Source organism: Phyllopteryx taeniolatus, chromosome 1, assembly GCF_024500385.1.
Source record: "Phyllopteryx taeniolatus isolate TA_2022b chromosome 1, UOR_Ptae_1.2, whole genome shotgun sequence".
NCBI classification, from domain to species: domain Eukaryota; kingdom Metazoa; phylum Chordata; class Actinopteri; order Syngnathiformes; family Syngnathidae; genus Phyllopteryx; species Phyllopteryx taeniolatus.
The window spans coordinates 3,867,805-3,890,823 of record NC_084502.1 but is presented as its reverse complement, the minus strand read 5'-3'; the positions used below and the strand labels follow the sequence as shown (position 1 = coordinate 3,890,823).

The 23,019-nt window shown below is 42.2% G+C and overlaps 1 protein-coding gene across 1 annotated transcript in view; it reads right to left on the bottom strand.

The window, feature by feature from the left end:
* The window catches only part of samd10b (sterile alpha motif domain containing 10b), a 59,146-nt gene extending 36,529 nt beyond the window's left edge, over nucleotides 1–22,617 (bottom strand). The window contains exon 1 of the mRNA XM_061755610.1: nucleotides 22,369–22,617. Within this exon, the coding sequence (XP_061611594.1) occupies nucleotides 22,369–22,381 (13 nt within the window). The 5' untranslated portion in view covers nucleotides 22,382–22,617. The remainder of the gene's footprint in view (nucleotides 1–22,368) is intronic.
* Between the last annotated feature and the right edge of the window lie 402 nt (nucleotides 22,618–23,019).

Sequence of the window (23,019 nt, the reverse complement as noted above, 5' to 3'; positions counted from 1 at the left end):
ATAATACAAATAACAGAACATAAAACATCAGATCAAATGTCAAATGATGTGGGAAATGCTAAAGTGAACAGGCAGTCCGGAATAGGTGCGTCTTGAGTTTTGATTTGAAGAGGGTTAAAAAGTCTGTGTTTCGGAGCTCAGGTGGTAGTGAGTTCCAAAGATGGGGGGCAAAGCTGCTGAAGGCTCTGTCCCCACTGTGGACAGACGGGCAGAAGGGACGCTGAGCTGGATGGAAGATGAAGATTTGAGATAGCGGGAGGGTATGGCAACGTGATGGAGGTCAGCAAGATATGGCGGGGGGAGGTTATTGATGGCCTTGAAGGTGAGGATGTCATGGGTGTGTGTTCCGGTTGTTGTTTTCCCCCTGTTTCGTACACACCTGCTGCTGAGAGCATCTTCACCACCTGTGCCTCGTTCACCCTAATTACCCCTTGCATTTAACCTCGTGTCTCATTCTTTCTAGTCGCCAGTTCGTTGTACCTTGTCGTCGCGTTCCAGCATTCCTTGTTTCCACGTCACAGACTCACAGTAAGACTAGACCCTGTTCCGATTATCGACCTCGCCTTTTTGCCTCACGTTTTTTTGGATACTGTTAACTTTTTTGGGATTGCCTGCCTGTGTACCGCTCTCTGCCCGTATATTAAACCGCTCTTTTTTGAAACTGTCCATTTGTTTTGGAGTTGTGCATTTTTGGGTCTTATCCTGTAACTTATCCATAACAGCCATAACATGGACCCAGCAGTCTCAGACCTGGTGCGCAAAGCCCTTCAAGCGCAGGGTCCACCCCTCTCGAAGCAGGATGAGCAGCTTGCTGCCCTCCACCTTCATCTAGAGGGAGTGTCAGAGCATCAGGACAAAATGATGAGACAGGTGGCCTCACAGTTCTTATGAAAATGATTCAGAAGAAGGAACACCCGATACCGCCACGGTACCAATGTTTCCATGTGAAGCAGTTACCATGCAGCCACCTGCCACAGCCGCTGCTGTCTGCCCACAGTTCTCTCAACCGGAGAGGTTCTCTGGAGATTCTGGGAATATTAAGCCGTTCATCACTCAGTGCGAACTCCACTTGGAGCTGCAGCCAGCTGCCTTCCCCACCGAACGGGCAAAAATCACTTTCGTCATTTCCCACCTGACTGGACGCGCGGAGGCGTGGGCTACTACCGCAATTCCGCCACGTGTCATTCGTGGGCTTTTTTCATAAAGAATATGGAGCAATTTTTTCAGTTTTCCCCACCAGATCGTGAGGCAGCTCGCTCCCTTGTCACCTTACACCAAGGCAAGCGCAGGGTGTCAGACCACGCAATTGAGTTTCGCATTCTAGCAGCTGAGAGTCAGTGGAATAATAGGGCACTACTCGATGCATTTTTTCAAGGACTATCCCCCGCCGTCAAGGATCATTTGGTCCCGCTAGACCCGCCGACCGTCGTGGACACTCTCATTGCTCTCGCCGTAAAAATCGAAAGACGCTTTTGAATGGCGAGCTGGACGGAGTTCGGCGGAGGCTGCGTCATCGCGCACTTGGAGGACGAGCCTCGGTGACCAGCCAAACCAACGCAGATCCCCTGTTTCTGGTCTCAATCCACTGCCTAGCGTCACCACGGATGAACCCATGCAACTTGGCAGGTTCTGTTTCTCACCTGAGGAACGTCAATGCCAACTGAGGGAAGGGCGGTGCTTCTACGGCGGGCAGTTGAGCAACTGTCACATCAAGGTTGCTGGTGCCAGCAGCAAGGGCACGGGAGCGGTGAGACTAAATTTCATTAAGGAAGACCCTATCCGGGTTCTTCCTAATGTGACACTATGCTCTCTGATCAAGAAATTCATACACCTGTATTAATTGACTCTGGTTCTGACGCAAACTTACACAACTCCATCCTCGTTAGACGGATGCACCTTAGAACCTTCCAAATAAACCGCCACCACAACACCTATGCTGCAGACAGCAGTTTTATGGGCAAGGTCACTCACCGCACCCAAATACTCACATTGACATTTCCTGATTCTCACTCGGAACGCATTAGTTTTCATGTTTTTGACGCCATGGATCATGATGTTATTTTAGGGAACCCATGGTTGAAATTACATAACCCTCATATTGACTGGTCCTCTGGGCAAGTTATGTCAGCAATTGCACCCAGAACTGTTTCAAGCCTCCATGTGATGTTCAGGGCTCTGTTTCAAATGACAATCCACAGACCCCATCTGGGGATCCTGACTTATCTCAAGTACCCACCTGTTACCAGGACATTAAAGACGTTTTTTCCAAGTCCAAGGCCAAATCCCTTCCTCCCCACAGACCTTATGACTGTGCTGTTGACTTGGTGCCTGGAACCACACCCCCATGAGGGAGGTTATTCTGTCTTTCAGGGCCGGAACACAAGGCTATGAAGGAGTATGTGGATGACTCACTGGCAGCCAGGATTATTCGCCCATCTTCATCCCCTGGAGCTGGATTTTTCTTTGTGGGCAAGAAGGACAAGACTCTGCGACCCTGTATCGATTATCGGGGTCTCAACGACATAACTGTGAAAAACAGGTACCCTCTCCCTCTCAACTCTACCACCTTTGAGTTCCTGGAGGGAGCCAAGGTTTTCACCAAATTAGATTTAAGAAATGCATATCATCCAGTCAGAATAAGGGAGGGGGATGAATGGAAAACAGCATTCAACACACCAACGGGACATTACGAGTATTTGGTGATGCCTTTTGGACTAACTAACGCTCCAGCTGTGTTCCAGAACTTTGTCAATGTTAAACGTGTACGTTTTTGAATAGTTGGACGACATTTTGATATTCTCCCCGGATGAGGAGACTCACATCATTCATGTCCGTTCTGTGTCGCAGCAGTTACTGCAGAATGAACTATATGTCAAGGCTGAGAAATGTGAGTTCCGTCCGTTTCTTTTCTGGAGTTCGTGCTGGCTCCAGGTGAAATCAAAATGAAAAGTTGATGCCGTGACTAATTGGCCCACTCCCATGTCACGCAGAGACGTACAAAGGTTCTTAGGGTTCGCTAATTTCTACAGAAAGTTCATTAGAAATTTGAGTTCTATAGCCTCGTCTTTGCATGATCTTACCTCGCCACAAAGACCTTTCGTATGGAACCCGCTTTGTCAGGCAGCTTTTCAAAAACTTAAATTGAGCTTTACCTCCGCTCCCATCCTCACTTTGCCAGATCTCAAACAGCAGTTTGTGGAAGAAGTTGATGCGTCTGATGCCAGTATAGGAGCAGTGCTCTCCCAGAAATGTTTCAAGGATGGTAAATTACATCCTTGTGCTTATCTTTCCAAAAAAACTGACCCCAGCCGAGACAAATTATGACATTGGTGACCGTGAACTGCTGGCAGCCAAGGTGGCTTTGGTGGAGTGGAGGCACTGGCTAGAGGGGGCACATACTCTGTTTTTAGTATGGACAGATCAAGAACCTGGAATATATTTAGTCTGCCAAGAGATTAAATGCGAGGCAGGCTAGATGGGCTCTGTTTTTCACTAGATTCAATTCCACGTTATCCTACCGACCTGGTTCTAAAAATGGTAAGCCAGTTGCTTTATCGCGCATTTTCTGCGCAGAGAATTTTTTGTCCGACCCTAAAACCATTTTGCCCAAGTCATGTTTCGTTTCTGCTTTTGTTTGAGACATTGGGACTGCGGTTGAGGCTCTGGAGAACACTCTTAGCCCAGAAAATTGCCCTGAAATCAGGCTTTATGTGGTTCCGACCTTAAGAGGAAGAGTCATCCATTGGGCTCACACTAACTGGATGTTATGTCACCCAGGCATTGCCAAGACTCAATCTGTGGTCGAACAGCGCTTTTGGTGGCCCAATGATAGAAGGGATGTTACCAATTATGTCAATGCTTGCCAGGTATGTGCTGCTAACAAGTCCTCTTGTAAACGTCCTTCTGGGGAGTTGTGACCCCTGCCAATACCACAACGTACTTGGTCAGACATCTCCGTCGACTCTGTGACTTGATTACTGGCCTCGAAAGGAAATACCACCATTCTCACAGTCGTGGACAGGTTCTCTAAGATGGCACACTTCATTGCACTCCCGAAACTTCCCTCAGCTAAAGACACAGCCGAGTTAATGATACACCAGGTATTCAAGTTCCATGGTTTCCCTAAGAATGTGGTATCTGATAGGGGTCCCCAATTCATTTCGCAAATTTTGTAAGGAGTTTTGCAATCTCATAGGTGCTACCGTCAGTCTGTCACCTGGGTTTCACCCTGAAACCAATGGACAAACCGAGAGGCTGAACCAGGCGCTCTAGACTGGGCTCTGATGTCTCACTTCACAACAGCCACGATCCTGGTCTCAGAAACATGTTTGGGTCAAATTATCTCACAATTCCTTCCCCTCTGCATTAACTGGTCTATCGCCTTTTCACGTTGTGCATGGTTACGAACCATCTCTATTTCCTGCCATAGCCCCAGAGTCGACAGTTCCAGCGGCATTGGCTTTGGTGAGACATTGCAGGAGGACCTTGGACCAAGCCCGCCAGATGCTGCTGCGCCAGGGACCGTCCTACAAAACCGCTACTGACCGTCGGAGGATACCGGCCCACCCTGCTTTTCACGTCAACCTGCTCAAGCCCGCCCGGGAATCCCCTCTGGTCCCGCCTTCCAGGCCCCCTCCTCCCCCCCGGTTCGTGGATGGGGGCCCTGTCTTCACTGTGAGGCGGCTGTTGTCATCTCATCGGAGGGGGTTTCAATATCTGGTGGACTGGTAGGGCTACGGTCCTGAGGAACGTTCATGGGTGCCGTCTGCGTTTATCGTGGATGACTCGCTCATTATGGATGTTGCCCATCCAGGGGCTCCGGGGCCGTCTGGGGCCAGCCGTTACGGTGGGGAGTGGGGGTGGGGGGGTGGGCGTGAGTGTACTGTCATGAGTGTGTGTTCCGGTTGTTGTTTCCCCCCAGTCTCGTACACACCTGCTGCTGAGAGCATCTTCACCACCTGTGCCTCGTTCAGCCTAATTACCCCTTGCAATTAACCTCGTGTCTCATTCTTTCTAGTCGCCAGTTCGTTGTACCTTGTCGTCGCGTTCCAGCATTCCTTGTTTCCATGTCACAGACTCACAGTAAGAATAGACCCTGTTCCAATTATCGACCTCGCCTTTTTGCCTAACGTTTTTGGATACTGTTGCCTTTTTTTGGATTGCCTGCCTGTGTACCGACCTCTTCCCGTATATTAAACCTCTCTTATTTGAAGCTGTCTATTTGTTTTGGAGTCGTGCACTTTTGGATCCTATCCTCTGTTCCGTTCATGACAGAGGATCAGTATTTTATATTGAATGCGGTATTGGACATGGAGTAAGTGGAGTTATTACAGGACTTGAGTGATGTGGTGAGTTGGGGCGGTCTTGTGATAAGTATGCAGACTGGGTGATGTTTGTGTGTGCTTGGAAGGAGAATGTGCTGTCGAGGATGACACCCCGACTCTTAACCTGAGGGGAGGGGGAAACAGAGGAATTATCAAGTATAATGGAAAGACTCATTTTTGGCTAGCATGGACTTGGATTTCCATTTTATCACTGTTGAGTAGTAGAAAGTTGAATGTGAACCAGTGTTTAAGTTCAGAGAAGCAGTAAGGAAGGGAGGAAGGAGGAATAGTGGCGGTGGGTTTGGTGGAGAGGTAGAGCTGGCTGTCATCCGTGTTATAGAATTAAATTTACAGAAAATACTGCCAAGAGGGATGTAGGATGTTGCTGATAAAGAGGAGGGGGCCCAAGACAGAGCCCTGGGGTGTCATGGTCTGTGTTTTGGTTTGGGTTGTGTTTAGTTTTGTTCCATGTTTTCCTGTGTTCCATGTTTGTCGTGTGCTCATTAGGTTGTTGTGTCCACCTGTTCTCGTCTACCTTGTGTCGACCAATCAGCTCTATCCAGCCACTCGTGTCTTGTCCAGGTGTTCCTCGTTGTCTCGTCAATCTGTTTGTTCCCTGGTTTCTTTCAGTTCTTGTCGGTTCATTGTTGTTGTCACATGTCTTTGCCATGTCATAGACGCCAGTTGTCGTTATCATTGTGGTTTGTCATTGTCGGGTTTCATTGTCCCTATCTGTTCCACGTCTTACTCACAGGTCATAGTTTGTTTCCATTTTTAGATATTCAAGTGTTTCTTTGTTACTTTGGTTTGGTTGTTATCTGTTGTGGGACTTCGTTCAGTTTTGCTTTATCCAATATCCTTGTTTGCCCTTTTTGAAAGATTAAATATTTTTTTTGAGACTCCCGCGCTCCTGTCTTGCCTCCCTGCTTCCCTGCAATTGGGTCCACCAAGTTCTTGCCTTGCGTTCCTTGCCTTCGCCCTAACCACGTATGTGACATGGGGGACACCAGAAGAAACTGATTTTAATGATTTTATTTGAACGAACTTATTAGATCAAAGTTTTGAACAAAATTTGCATTTACATGGAACAGCATAAATCCAACAATGAATGTGAAGTTCAATGGAAAAGCTCAACTTTTTCGGGGTGAAATGGGGAAGTCTCAAAGGCACCTTAAAATATTGTGATATTGAGTCGCCTATCTTCTGCAGGATCAAGAAGAAACTGTACTTTGGATGAAATTGCCAGTCGATTTCAAGACTGACACAGAGGGACGACCATTTAGTACTCACTGTACTATTTCAACGAGTAAGGAAAATAGAAAATGGAAACACAACAAACACAGTGAATACAGTCAACGCCACTTGATCCAAGACCAACGCTTTCAAAATAAATGTGTGTCAGTCTTAAGTGAGCTGCTAATCAAACACTTCTGAGAATGTCAGTATATTCTACATGGGAAGAGTGCAGTTGTAAATGTCAGTAAACAGTGAAGTTCAATGCATTTTTCATCACGTTTGAAAAGGGTGTGACATCACCATCTTTTATCAATGTCAAATATTGTTGACATCCTGAAATACGGGTAAAACTGAGAGCAGAGGAGAAGCCCCAAAATCCTCAGGGAATTTCATGTGACCACATTTTAAAAATTTAGACGTGTGTATGCGTGTGCGTGTGTGCACACGGATGTGTATGTGTGTGTGTGTGTGTGTGTGTGTGAGCGCAGTAAGCTCTGGAGGTTAAACTAAGTCACATTTGATCTACATTTAAACAACAATCTCCCAACCTCAACTGCAAAGCTGACACACAGACACTTGGTAGCCTGTTGACATAGTAAATTGAGGGCCCATTTGAGCGGCACTGGGACAGTCAAAGCAGCATTCATCACTGCCATGCTCACCAGGGCGCTGGATAACATAAGGTGAGGAAGGCAACGGATGGCGCGCAGCACAGAGGCAGGACAACTTGAAACTGATGAGCGAATGACAGTTACAGGAGGAGCACAGCGAAAGATGGTTCCAAACTGCCTCACACACCCATCACAACCACCACATATCATGCTGTTAAGCCCGTGAGAGGCAATTGCAATTGCTTTTCAAGTGCATGAATGTGACATGTGCTCCCTGAGTCATGAGAACTGAAGCTGAGTCCAATAGCCATTTGGTTTAATGGGTAATCGGCAGCTCAGACTGCACTGCCCCCCCCCCCCCCAGCACTTAGTAGGAGGAGAAGGCCAACCTATAAACAAAGAGTGGGAAGCTCCAGGGCCACCCTATCACACAAGGTCGCACTTAATTAGACTGTTTGTTTAGCAGTCTCTAATGGGAAGATTGCAAATGGGGGGAAGTGGCGGATGCCGGCTGGTCTCCTTGAAACTTGGAAGCTGAAAGTCATCTGGCCAAGGATGAGGCTGAGGACATTTTGGGTTTGGGGCTTTCATGTTCTCAAGTACAGAAGGTAATGGTGGGGAGAAATTGATTAAATGCATTAAACTGAGTCAAAATGTGGTGAGTTTGTTTTGTTCCATCACTACAGTACATTGTGGTTCTTTTTTATAATGAGCAACACATATTTACATCCTGCCTCAGACTTTATGCTTTGTGCCGGTAATATAAAAGAATAACAAATGATTCACCCTACAACTGGTCTAATATGAGTGTTATACAGTGGTGCCTTGAGATACAAGTTACTTAAGACCACAAATTTGAGCGACAGTATGTGGACTATGGTGACAACGAACTCAAGTCACTTCACAACAAGCAGCAGTTTAGTAGATCGTGAACAATTCTTCTCAAAAGAGGAGACTTCAAGCTGTTTATTGCCACTTCCACTTGAAGTTTTCTGAACACATAACAAAGCGAATTACACGTTGTGCATTAAAACAATCAAACGACTGCCTTAAGAGTGTCCAAGCTAGCTTGATGCTAACACATAATGGGAAACTCCAGAGGCGGGCAAACAAATAGCAGTGTTATAACAATCTGCGCAATGGATATTTCAACACAAACTGTGGCGCAACCCAAGTAGACAGACAATACAACAGTACTCATAGATGTATATTCATTATCCATGAAAAAAAAGAATAATATTAATCCAGCTAACAAAGTTTTTAAGCTTCCACAGTGGTTTCTTAGTATTATAATTGAAGTTTATTGAGAATCAGAGTCGAACAGAACCAAGTTTCTAGAGGGGAGAGAGAAAGTTCAGGATGTAGTCCGCCTTTCGCCCGAAGTCAGCTAGGATAGGCTCCAGCGCCCCGTGACCCTAACCAGGATAAGCGGTGTTGAAAATGGATGGATGGATGGATATAATAATAATAAAACAACAAAAACAACCTCGACAATAAAGAATACAAAATTCAAAAGTTTACTTTCACACTGACGAATATAGTATTGTTATTGTCAAATGGCAGCCTACCCAGGCAAAGGAATCCTGAGTCTAGATTTAGCATGTTGAGGAAAGGTGACCAGCTATCTACGTATATATATAATTGATTTTTTTCGTTCTGCTGATTTTTTTTGTAACGCAATATATTCTATGATGAGATTTAGCCACAGATGTTAAAAGCTTGTTTGTTTTTCCAGTTTAATATAATTGTTGTCTTAGCGGTCGCTAATGCGACAAGTAACGATTGTGAATATTTATTAGGGAGGTTGATTATGCTTAAGTCCCCAAGTATGCACAATCTTGGGGAAAGTGGAATCCTGAAATTCAAAAAGTAAGAGAGTAGTTGTGTAACCAAAGACCAAAACCATTGAATTGGTGTGCATTCCCATATAGCATGAAAATAGGTGTATTTTTGGTGCATTGCGTGCATACATTAGATGGAGAGACGCCCATTTTATGCATAGTGTACTGTGTAAAGTGTGTTCTATGGACCACTTTATATTGTATAAACTGTAGATTTGTGTTTTTTGTGATTCTAAACGTATTGTTACAAATCTGTATCCAGTAGCTACAGTCAGCGGACATGGAAAGGTCTTCTTCCCATTTGGTGATTGGTAAGTGCTTTGATTTAGTCTGTGAAATTAATTTATAAACTTTTGAAAGATTTATGGAACTTTGCGGGAGAAGCGTCACTATTTGCATGACAAACTCCGGCAGTTGGAGGGTGCTCTGGAGTGTTGGTATTCTTCTGCTTTTAATTTATTGTATTGAAGAAAATTTCCGCCTGTTATTTGGAATGCTTGGAACAGTGTCCTAAAAACATTATTGTTAAATAGTTGTTGTAGGTGGGAGCTACTGGGAGCTAATTGATTAATTCTAAACTTTGCTACCAAGCAGTTAAGGTGGATGCGATTATTGGGTTCTTGAAGAATTCATGGCGTTTAAGACTTGTTGAAATAAATGGGAGTTTTTGTAGTTTGATGTTGTTGCAGTCAATTTGTTCCAATTCTAGCCAAGAGTCATAATCCTCATTGTGGTGCAACCATTTGATGAGCTATTGTAATTGGTTAGCTCAATATCCATCCATCCATCCATTTTCTGAGCCGCTTCTCCTCACTAGGGTCGCGGGCGTGGTGGAGCCTATTCCAGCTGTCATCGGGCAGGAGGCGGGGTACACCCTGAACTGGTTGCCAGCCAATCGCAGGGCACATACAAACAAACAACCATTCGCACTCACTCAATAATAGTGTTTAAAGTTGGGAGCATTTAGGCCTCCCTCCTGTTTACTTTCTGAAGAGTGGATAGACTAATTCTATTTTTCTTATTTTTTGAATAAAAAATCATTACAGCAGAATCTAAGGTTTGAAACCATTTAAATATGGGCTTAAATGGAATCATTGAAAACAAAAAAAATATTTGAGGTAAGGTTTTCATTTTTATTGTAGCTATTCTTCCCATTAGTGTTATAGGCAAGTTATTCCAGCATTTTAAGTCAGATGAGATTGTTTTCAAAAGTGGTGTGTAATTTAGATTGCTTAGCTCTGTGAGTTTTGACGAAATATTAATACCTAAATACTTAATGTTTCCTATAGGAATAGGGTAATCTGGGATTTGATCTGCAGGAGTGCATGAGTTTGCTCCTTATTGGGAGTATTGTTGAATTTGTCCAGTTGATAGAGTAGTCTGATATTTGTGAAAAAGTTTTAATGAGGTTGAAGACTGCCTGAAGAGAATACTTGGGTTCCTGTAAGTAAAGAAGAATATCATCAGCATATAGATCCATTATGTGTTCTGTCATTAGTGAGCAGATACTTTTAATATTAGCATTCTGACGTATAGCGGCAGCAAGCGGATCGATGACTATTGCAAATAGCATTGGTGAGAGTGGACATCCTTGTTTGATTCCTCTTTGTAATGTAAAACTTTGCGAAGTAATACTATTTGTGGTGACTGTCGCTTTCGGCGAAATTTATAATGTTGCTATCCAATGTATAAATAAATCTCCAAAGCCAAATTTGCAAAGTAATGCAAACAGGAAAGTCCAGTTAACTTTATCGAACGCTTTCTCTGCGTCAAGTGACATGATTGCGTTTAGATTTTTACACTGTGACATGCTTCTTAAATTTAACAGACGTCTGACATTATTTGTGGAACTTCTACCTTTAATGAAGCCTGTCTGGTCATAGTGGATTATCGACGGGAGTACCTTTTCAAGTCTCGCTCGAGGGTTTTCGAGATATCTTGATATCTACATTAATCAGTGAAAAGGGCCGATAATTAGCCGGAAAAGTGGGATCTTTACCTGACTTTAGTCGTAACTTAATTGAAGCTGTGTTCATATGGCTACTAATTTGACCTTTATCGTTTATCTCCTTGACTGTTCTGAGAAATAGAGGCGCTTGTATTGGCCAGAAATGTTTAATGAATTCAACGGGGATTCCGTCCGGGCCAGGCGCTCGTCCCGATTGCATTTTTTTTTTTAATGCATTATTTAAGGAACATCAAGGCTGTCTTTAATTTGTGTATTTAATTTAGGAATGTTTAGATCCTTAATAAAAGTTAAAATTTATTTTAGGTCTGGGTTGATATAAGATGCATAAAAGCTGTTATAATAATTGTACAAAAATTCATTTATTTCTTGTGGTGACTGTGTACAGTTTCTGTTTGAATCTTGAACGGCTGTAATTAATGACTTTTCTTTAATGCGCTGAAGTTGGTTCGAAATGAATTGTCCTGATTTATTACTGTACTCAAAGTTAGATCTTAACTGTTGTAGAAAATCTGTTCTTTTGGCTAAGATAACGTTTAATTGATGTTTTGCCTTTTGAAGTTGGTTTCTAAGCGTATCTGTAGGATTAATTGCATATTCTTCTTCGAGGTGTTGAATTTTTTCCTCAATTACATTTTCAAATTTTTGTTCTTGTTTTGTTTTTTTTATACGAAGAGTATGATGTGATTCGACCTCTCAATACAGCTTTCCTGGTTACCCACAACAGCGATGGAGATACAGTTGGGGAGTCGTACAATTTCAAAAACTCATCCCATTCCTTCCTCACGAAAGAATCAAAATCCGGGTCCTTCAATAGGGACGTGTTGAAGCGCCATGTTGGTGGGGGTCCCACACTTGATTAAACTTTTAGATTGAGAGAAATTGGTGCATGTTCGCTGATGATGATTGGATATATTTTGGGGGTAATTCTTTGAGCTGCCGAATTGTTTGAAAGAAAAAAAATCTATTCTTGAGAAAGAGCATTGAACCGACGAGAAAAATGTGTCTTCTCTTTTTGTACGTTTTTTTCAGCCTCCATATGTCAACAAGACCAAAATCGTCCATATACTGCTCTAGTATGTTGGGGTATTGTAGCTGATTGCTATTTTTGAGATTTGAGCGGTCTATTAGGAAATTTAGCTTAAGGTTAAAATAACCTCCCATGATAATTATAGAATTGACTGACAAGTGTGAAAAAAGGCTGGATCATCTTTATTTGGAGCGTATACATTGACGATTCTGTAAAGCTTGTTAAATATTGTAGCCTGGATAATTAGAATTATAAACTTTTTCAATCTGCACCTCGGGGTCTTCCGGAGCATTTTCTGGAATGCCCGAGAAAATGAGATTGTCGCGCATGCTTCTTGATTGAATGTCCAGCGTAGTTTCTTTCCTGAGTTTATATTCCAGTCTAAGAGTTTGTAGTTTTGATGTTGACATCATGTTTGATGCAGTATGATCTAAACTTAGCTCCTTGACCTGTTGTTGTGTGAATTCCAAGCTCTTTCTGAGTTTGGCGATCTCCTGGCGAAGTAAATCAAGTGCAATAGACAATTTCTTGTTGCTTGAGAGGAGGACACTTGTCTGTATCTCTGTCGAATCAAGTAAATCCTCAGTGGAAGTGGAAGAATCAGTTTTTTTCCTCTTCAGCGGCAGCTCAATGCGATGGCTCGGATCCTCCATGACAGACGAGTTGGCGTTGACGTAGCTGCGCAGATGGCAAGTGGCTCTCCACAAGTTACCGCTGATAGCGAAGGAAAAGAGAAGAGAACAAAACGACCATCCGCCATTGAAAAAGTAAAAAGTCTTGTGAAAAGAGAAATTTTATCTTGTAATAGCTGCTTTTTCAAAACTATGTAAGGGGCGCCGGCATGTTTTTCATCTTCAGAAATCACGCAATCTCTCACATTGTCACAGCATGCTCTCTTCCTTCCTGAGGTTCTTTTGTTAACACTACTGTTATGTCAATTAGAGGTAGACAGCAAGTATCAACAGTGTAGTTCATGATTATAATCGGTTCATGGTGATATAATTGGTTCATGAAGATTATAATTTTCAAACAGTGTTGGGGAGTAACGAATCACATGGAACGAGATTATGTAATTTAAGTAAAAAAAATTTTTATTAAAGTATACACTTGTAATCCATTACATTACTGGAGAAAACGTGTAATTAAATGTAATTAAATTTCAGTAAATAATACAGGATCAGTGTTTGAAAAGTTCATTTTCTATGCGAACTAGTTCAAAGTTCAGTTCACCGTTCAAAAAATGAATTAGTTCATTACCGCATATCCTAACTAGGGTCGCGGGCTACCTTTCCCAGGTATCTTCGGCTGGGAGGTGGGGTACACCCTGAACCGGTCTCTTTAAAATTAGAATTTAAATCAAAAACAAGACATTTGTCCTTAATGTCCAAACAAAAACACTCAACACAGTTTGACAGAAACAATGGTGAAAGGACATTGATAATTTTGTATCCCTAGCAGCTCTGGTTGACTATATTAACAAACTATTTTGTCTTATCTACGCTTCTATTACAAAACAAAATAAATTCCATATTATCACAGTGTGATCGTACAATTTTTTTACTAAAGCATTCTCGTACAAATAATAATTTCCCTAGTGATCAATTTTTACAGTTATGTACTGTGTTACAAACAAACCAAAAACACATTCATTCCAATTTACGCAGTGTCCCTGAAAGCAACTTGCGCAGCTGCGGCGTGCCTGACTGAAGAGCAAAATAGGAAATGCAGCAAGTGTACATTGTTTCCCGCAACCTGTTTCATAGTTATCATACAATGGGATAAGTATACACTCTAGGCTGCTCCGTGCGTTGTTTTACCATAATCCTTTTAGCATGTCCAAACAGGTCCCTCTGCTGGCACTTTTTAATATTACAGTTGAATCACTCTATATTAATACAGTACACCAACATCGCAGCACACCCTGCGATGTGACTTTTACACACATGTACATCGTGATGACGATGCTCAAACAAACAATATATCCAGCAGCCCTAATTTATATTTCATCATGTTTTGTTTTGTTATCAGTTTTTCTCGACAAGGTAACTTGGAATTGCAACTAATTACATTTGTACCCAATCTTCCCAACACTGTCCTCACATGAAATGTTACCCAATTAGTCATCCCTTTTTACCAATACCTATTTAGACCCTTTACCCCGTCTCCCTAATTAAAGGAGAGAAATTGGATACGGACTGACGAGCACTCTAATTTAGAGAGATGGGGCCGGGGGGAACGGATGTGAATCGTCGGACCCAGAGATGCGGGCACTGGATAAGAGCGGTGAGACCTTGTCACTTGTGGAAATATTAGAGGATGCCAAGGTTAGCGGCGAGGTCAGACTGGATGAGACAGTTGAAGCGTGATGAATAGAATCCAAAATCCAGCGTGCGCGCTCGTGCTAATCCCTTGCTGATTTTTATTGAACGTTGCTCTCCTCCACCTCATCACTGCCTGAAAATCCGGGGAGTATAGATACTGATTCATGCATCCATCTATCGTGCCAGAGGTCAGAGAGACACTTGATAAATGTATTTCATCCATTACACAGCAAATGGAGGACTTTTTGAAAAAGATAAATACTGAATTTGGAAACAAATATGTCTAAAATAGATGGAAATCATTTTGGAGGATATCTTTTCATCAGACCTTGCTTTCCCATGAAAATGTATCCAAACTTTCAAAAGAAGACTGATTGAAAAGCAGGGTTTTACTGTAATACAAAAAATTCCTTAAATCCAGGTTAAAAACTATTCTTTTAGATCCAATATAAATTCAATATGTCGACATACGTGCGTGAGCACATTTGACGTGCATATGTGAGCGCGATTAAAATGCGCTCGCAGCGCGATTGACAAGTGTGCATGTGTCTAACTGACATGCGCAAGTGAGTGCAATTGACATGTGAGTATAAGTGTGTTTGAGTAGCGTTGATGAGAGCAAGACATTCAGTCGTGCGTATGAGAGAGTTTCACTCGTGTTTTTGACAGCAGTTGACAAGTGTTTATGAGCGAAAACATTTCAGTATTGTGTATGAGAGCCTTTCAGTAGTGCGTATAAGAACATTTAAATAGTAAGTGTGAGAACTAATTCTGAATTACCTTCCTAACAGCCCCTCATACTTTGTCTTGCCTAAAGGTTTTAATCATCAGAACACTTAGCCAACAATTCTACCTTTGTCTTATCCAACCTCTGGCATGGTGTTTAGGATCCCTTAAAATTGACAGTGTTCTTACTTTGACATTTACCTACAATCCCTGTAAGAAGATTACGTGGCACTGAGAAGTAATATTAGCCCTCTGCGCGGACAACAAAAATAACAATATTGGAGAGTGTACATATTTTAGATGTGAGAGTACTTGTTAAAATCGAGTACCATTCCATACACTCTGCACAGCCTTAGGGGCCAAAGTTTTTGGGTTTTGCAATACATTTTGCATTGATTGTGTGTGTGTGTGTGTGGCAGATGAAAAGTCCTTTACAGGGAAAAAGTATTGAACACGGCAACTGGTATTTATTTAATACTTCGGACAAAAGCCTTTGTTTGCAATGACAGCTTTAAGATGCCTCCTGTATGTAGAAACTAGTCGCATGCATTGCTCTGGTGTGATTTTGGCCCATTTCTCCACACAAGCAGTCTTGTGTCCTGTTGAAATGTCCACCCCTCGTTTCAGTTTCATCATCCTCGTAGATGGCAGCAGATGTTTGTCAAGAATGTCTCGATACATTTGCCCATTCATCCTTCCTTCAAAAATGTGAAGTTTACCACTACCGTTTGCTGAAAAGCAGCCCAAGACCATCATGTTCACACCTCCGAACTTTACTGTTGGTATACTGTTTTTAGTGTGATGTGCAGGGCCATTTCTCCTCCAAACATGGTGTACATTATGGCATCCAAAGAGTTATAGGTTGCCGTCATCGGACCAGAGTATATTCTCCAAGTATTTAACTGGCTCGTCCAATTGTTGTTCAACAAACTTTAAACGAGCTTTGACATGCTTTTTTTTTTCCAGCAATGGGGTCTTGCGTGATGAATGTGCATACAGGCCATGGCGGCGGAGTGCATTACTCACTGTTTTCCTTGTGACAACACTACCTAAATTACAGGTCTTTTTGAAGCTCTCCACAGGTGGTCCTTGGCTCTTGGACAACTCTTCTGATTATTCTTTGCACTCCTCTGTCAGAAATCTTGCGAGGAGCACCTGATCAAGGTACATTTATGGTGGTATGTTTGGCTTTCCACTTACGTTTTATGGGCCCAAGCGTGCTCACTGGAACGTTCAGAAGCTTAGATATGCGCCTGTAACCAATGCCATCGTTATGTTTTCCAACAATTACTTTGCGATGGTCTTGAGACAGCTCTCTGCTCTTACCCATTATGAGATGATTTGACTTGACTCACACCTTGGCCAAAAGACCTTATTGTAGGCCATCAATTAGGACTGAACCATCCGATATTCATTTGCACTGACAAGGGCTGGATTGCTGTTTGATTATTGATAGATTTTAGGTGTTGTCTGGGCTTACCATGCCTTTTTGCACCTCCCTTTCTTCATGTGTTCAATACTTTTTCCCTGCATCATTTCACATTTTTACACACAACTTACTTTCTGAGTTTATTTGTTCTACTTTCTTTGTATGTATGGATTACCTGGGCTGTTCCCAACATCTGGTGAAACTTTCAGGTCAATAGCACCTTTGGAAGTATATTTAGTGAGAAAAATGGTGACGTGTTAAATACTTATTTCAGCCGCTTTACAATTAGTCAATGAATATGAGACAGTTTTTCGTCAGGATTGTGTTTAAATAAGTTGAAATACAGTACACTATAAATTGCAGTTTTTGCAGACAAGCAAAAGAAAGTAATAATGTACTGAACTGTGCCCAGAAACAGAGGTCCGGACCCTACCGTTACCTGTACTGTCCCATCCCTAGTCATTATACTGTAGGTCGTTTAAAGGACGCATAGAGCAGCTTTAAAAGTTTGTGTGTCAGTGAATTCTATTAACTTTTGTTTTAGCTTCAGATTTACTACAGCTTCTTATGTTTGAGTCGTGTGATGAAAAAAAACAACAGATCTGTTCTCCAAGATGTTCTATGAACTGAAAGATGAACTGACACAAGCTAATACAAGACAAACTCTTTCGGGGTCGTCGATCACTTTATCCACAGTGTCTTTATCCTACTCTGGTCACACATAAAGACCACACGGTGAAGCCAGGTGGGCCATCTGTGGCAATCACAGGGATGTGCGCTTGCATGTGCGGCTTTCCGCGTGCTGCGAGGATGTGGAGGTGGGCGGGTGTTTGGTCAGTAGCCTGCATGCTCTTTAAAAGGCACGCAAGAGATGCTGCAAGTGAAAGGGTTGACAGCTCTTCACCATATTGCCATTTACAAAACAAGCCAACAGCCAGCCGCTTTGCAGTCAGTGCTGGATCGCCCAAATGGACGTTGTTCCCAGCAGGCGGCGTAACGCACGCCAGGGAAGCAACAAAGGGTGTGTTTGTCTGTTACGCTAACACCCCCACAACCCTGCCTACCCCCATCCTCCCACCCACTGGGGGTGCTGGCTGCCCTTCTGCTTCATCTGCATGTTTACACAAACACACACGGTCTGCAATGCACACAACAGCATCCACATACAGATCAAAGAGCTGTGGCATATAGAAAAAGTCTCACTGGAGGAAGCAAAATATTACAGTCTGAATGCAAAAAAAGGCTGTGTGACACAATCTTTATCTTGTTTATTACATAAATTGTAATATATAACCTGACACGCAATTCTTCCCTACAAGAAAACCAGTTAGCGCGGCGGTATGGTAAATAATTTGGATTGTATTACTAAGATAATCATGTAACATTCAAAATGAGTTTATTAGGTCTCTTCTATGGTAATGTACAGTTTCAATCTTAAGTGCTCTATCAGCTCCATGCTATTATCCATATACTGTATAAGGGTCATTCCTGGCTAAAGACTTCATATTTTACTTTAAAAAAAAGAAGAGGATTTCCTTCCAACATGAACCCAAAATAATGTCTATATAATATTGTTTTCAGTAGTAATTAACTTGATTTCTGCCCTTTTAAACTATGTCCCCAGGACAAATTTTAGTTTCAAGGTGTCTTATCTGCAATTTAAATATAAATAAATAGCAGTCTCCCTAAATATGAAAACATATCAACGGAAACAGTGGCTTACATTTTGGTGTTTTCCATTTATCAAATTCCACACTGTTATTGTATGGTAGTTTTGCTCTTTCAAGAAAACGTGGTCAATCACAACAGAGAACACTTGTTCTCAATAATTCTTGCTTCTTTTTATTTAAAGAAAAAAACCTAATGGAATAACAGACATACTAAGTGTGAGAAAAGCTAGTGTTGGTGAATACATACAGGGCTGGAGGTAATCAGGCTTGGGTCTGATCAGTGAAAATGAACCAAAAATTGTGAATAATTAAATGAAATCATGATTTAACAAAGGGCGTAATTACCTTTTCACACAGGGGCAGGTAACTTTGAACAGTTTTTTTTCCCCTTAATAAATGAAATCACCATTTTAAAAAAGCATTTTAATTTCACTGGGGTTATAGTTCTATGATACTTACATTTGTTTGATGATCTTAAACATTAAAGTGAGGAAACTGCAAAAATATAACAATTTGAGTAGGGGACCGATACTTTTTCAGAGCACTGTACAGTACAATAATGTCACTTTGCAATAACTTTGTCTCTGTGACTAAGAGAGAGGAACGCTCTCAAAATCCATATCTGGGGAAAAAACAGATCTAATCATTATTTTTGTAGGTACTTGAGCTTTACCAATACAAGTTCCTGATGGTTAAACGTCATCTATCTGATATAATGTTAAAAAACTCAAAGATTTTTTTTTTTTTCAAAGGTTATTGCACCAAAAAGTCACCAAAAGCCAAGAATGACCGATAATCATGCACCACGGGGCATAGCTGACAAAGTTCAATATGCCAAACTTGAAGCATCACAAACTGCAAAGCGCATAAATCAACGGGTGTCGTCATGGTGATAAGATAATAACCACTTCTTTTGGACAGACAGCGTGTGTTTTAGCCTCACTGACATGGAGGCTCGGTTGGTGGGGGAAGCGGTACTGGAGATAAATAGATGGTTTGCTCTTGCGCTTCGATCCAGCTGTGTGCTTGTCTCCATGCTGGCCTATCGGGATGATATATATCCGTGTGCGTGTGTGTCTTACATATGTCTAGCTGCATATGTATGGAAGGAAGCAGAGATCTTGGAAAGCCTGCATGCTGAGCTTGGCCAGGCCCACATATTGGAGCGAAGACACAATAACAAATACACACTCACATATGCCTATTCCTTCTGGAAATGAGGGATGAAGCTCTCCTCTGAAACAAAAAATCCAGTTCTAGTCCACAACACTGGGCATTCACCACCATACGTCCAGAGGCATTCATTGTACATACGGCTGGTTATCTCTGGTATTCCAATGCATATGTCCTGAGCAATTAAAAAAAAAAAAAAATGAAAAAGGCATGAAAAATTACACCATTTCTGGTGTATAGCTATGAAACAAGCATATATGGAGCAATGTCTGTCATTCATTTATGCGTAAGTAAAGAAAATTTTAAATGTTACGTCATCCCTATATTATATGCAAGCCCCATCAAATGAAACTGCATCTTCCTCACAAAAGGCAATTGGTTATCAACAGAACCACAATAGAACAGAATACTGTGAGCGAACGTCGATTGTCTATCAATAAGAAAATTAAGAGACCAACTTTTTAATACACACATTATGTGTTGAAAAAGACCGCACATGAGTCTAAGACAGATGCTAGTTGGCCACTTGTAAATAAATCTACTTCAATCCTTTTTGGACAAACCCTCATTAATCTTTAAATAGTAGAACACACTCCAAGGGAGTCATCAATGCCCAGGGCGCTCAATTAATGATGCATAAGTAAACTATGGCTTAATTTAAAAAAATAAAATAAAATAGCCCCGTGTTTGACTAAGTGAGTATACATGAACGGTGTGCCATCTTTAGTACTGATGAACCTGCTTCAGTTGATAATGGACGAATTGAAAAACAATCGTGCTCACAAATATTAATGTCGTCGGGCTGAAGGAGGCTCTGATGGGCTCCCACTTGTGAAGCTAAGCTAATTATTATCAAATTTTAATTATCGATTAATTGTTTCGAGGCAGCTGGAACGGTGGACGACTGGTTAGAGCGTCTGCCTCACAGTTCTGAGGACCAGCTTTCAATCCCCGGCGTTCAATATGTTTTTGGAGGACCCAAATGTTAGAAACTCCTCATGCACCTTAAAGGAACTGTCAACGGTTCTTGAGAAGAATAAGAAAAAAAAATGCTGTTGTTTGTGTACTTGTGTTTTGAGGGCTTCATTATACTTCCCGCGTTAACTTCGGTTCCCAGCATGCCTTGCGCCATTCAATGCTGAATTTTTGCCTTGATAAGAACGTTAATCATTATTGCACAAGTGTGTCTTTGTTACCCATAGTTGATTAAATGTGTGTCTTAATTAACTGTCGCTTTACATTTATGTTGCATTTTGCAGCCTGAACTGGTTGCCAGCCAATCGTAGAGAACCAATATAGAAACATTTTAGTAATTTTCCCCCCCCCAAAAAAAACAATTATGCTGTCCATAAAAACGTGTTCATAAAAAACAATATAGATTGAATATTACTATAAGGGGTGGCAGGGCTGACGATTGGTTAGCACATCCGCCTCACAGTTCTAAGGTCCTGGGTTCAAATACAGCCTTCCTTTGTGGAGTTGGCATGTTTTCCCCGCGTGCCTGTGTGGGTTTTCTCGGGACACTCTGAAATTGGTTGCTTTATTACACCAATGCTTACTTCTCTTTTGTCAACATGCCGTGCCAAGATGTGCACGCAGCTGACTTGGCTGAAGCCAAGCAGTGCAGAGCGGGTAACTGGGCTCAAAACTCAGTGCTTTCCGCATGGCTCCCGGGCCGGATCTGTTGCCACCCCAGCAAAGAATAATTTCCAGTCCACTAAAAGAATTACCACCTGTGTTTACCTGAAAGTATCTCTGCAGGGCTGACATAGCTCCTACCCAGAAGGTATGTCGTTAAGTGGTATCAGCGTGTAGTATCTGTGCATTTTTACAAGAACAAATACCGTAAAGATGTACAACAGTATCAGCATTTGTACAGCGATGGATAGAGACCTGCAGCACAGTTAAATACCCTTCCGCTTGCACCACACCATAATTATTTCAATATACTGTCAATACTTTTTGTGACATTTTTGTTTGGTGGTGTGCCATGAAATTTAGAATATGTTCCTCTGCTCAGTAAAACGTTGGAAAACGCTGGAATAGCAATGGTAAAGATGGGTATAGTGTTCCGAAGAGGTTCAGTCCACCAATATTCAAATAATGCAGAACCTGTTAGTGCTACATATTTTTGTTTTAATGGTAAACTGGTAGGAAGTCCGCAGCTAGACGCTAAAACAGTATAATCCATGTCAATGCTTTACCCTGTTCAGTGTCACGGGTATAATGGAGCCACGCCTGACTTCGGGTTTAAGGTGGACTACACCCTGAACTGGTCACCAGTCAGTCGCAGGGCACATATGAACCCAGACAAACATTCACTCTCGCATTCACACCATCAGGCGAATGTAGTGACACCATCAGTGACTTGATTTCTGAAATATTCAATGAAAAAATACACACGACAAAGAAACACCACCTCATTCCCAATTTTAAGTTTGAATGCAAGAGTTGGTTAAGTGGTTCATGCTTCACATATTGGCTGTGTTGAGGATGAAACAAGCAACTGAACACAAAAGAAAGCCCTGAGCTCATCCACGCAAAAGAGCACATGTGTTTACACGGTTTGATCTCTATTTATAGCAAAAACAAAAGAATGGAGAACAAAAGTCAGCTCATTATCGCATCCTTCAAGTGAATACTGCATGCCACCAATTCAGATGAAACAGGTGGAGATTTTGTCAATACTTAATTCAAATGATGCCTTACAGTGGACAACTTTACCAAAATAATGTAGAAACAAACAAAAAAAAAGTTTCGGCAAAATATTGAAAATATATCGGGGGGGGGGGGAAATCGCTTTGTGATTATGCCACATAGTTTCAGTGGGTATTTGATGTATTTCAAGAAGAAAAAAAATGCTATGTATGAGAGGCAAATAAATGAGCCTTTCGCTCTTTTTCAAACAGAATTAAAAAGCCAGCCTGCTTCTATAGCGTATACATTGCATTCCTGCCACTGATGTGAAATAAGAAAAGAAAAGTAGTAGTGTGCTGTCGGCACCCCGCTGACCCGGTTCCGTCAAAACAAAACGCGCCTACCGTCCACGGCCATGCTCGCTCTCAGCGTGGGTCTGTCCGTGGTGCCGTCACCAAGGTTCTTCCATCCTGCTGCCGGAACGACGGAATGTTCGGAGGGTCCGGACGGATGAATTTGAAGTCCTCTCTCTAGCGGAGAGCCGGACGACGCACTGGCTTCCCGCAGCGACCATTTGCGGTGCAGCCCGCACACATGAAGCGGCGAGCGCTCTAACTCCGCCCCCGTCCTCTCTGCACCTGACCGCCCGGAGATTCAAAGGTCACTCCTGCACACACTCTCTCTCTCTCTCTCTCTCTCTCTCTCTCTCTCTCTCTCTCTCTCTCTCTCTCTCTCTCCTCTTCTTCGCACTTCATTTTAGTATGGGATGTCAGATTTTACCATGATGGCTATCATCAAATAACTTTTCACTTTAATACGCATTCATTTTAATACACTGGCACGTACAGGGTGGCTGTGCAGCGAGACCTTTGGTCACATGCCTGTAAAATGTTTTTTTTTTTTTAGGTTTAGTTTAAAACACCTACAGCATTGGTGTCCAAACTACGGCCCAGAGGCCATTTGCGGGTGCAATCCATTTGTTAGCGGCCCGCGGCATCGACAAAAATATAAACGGGTGACACAGCTCGTGTTGTATATTTTGTCTTTAGTGTCTG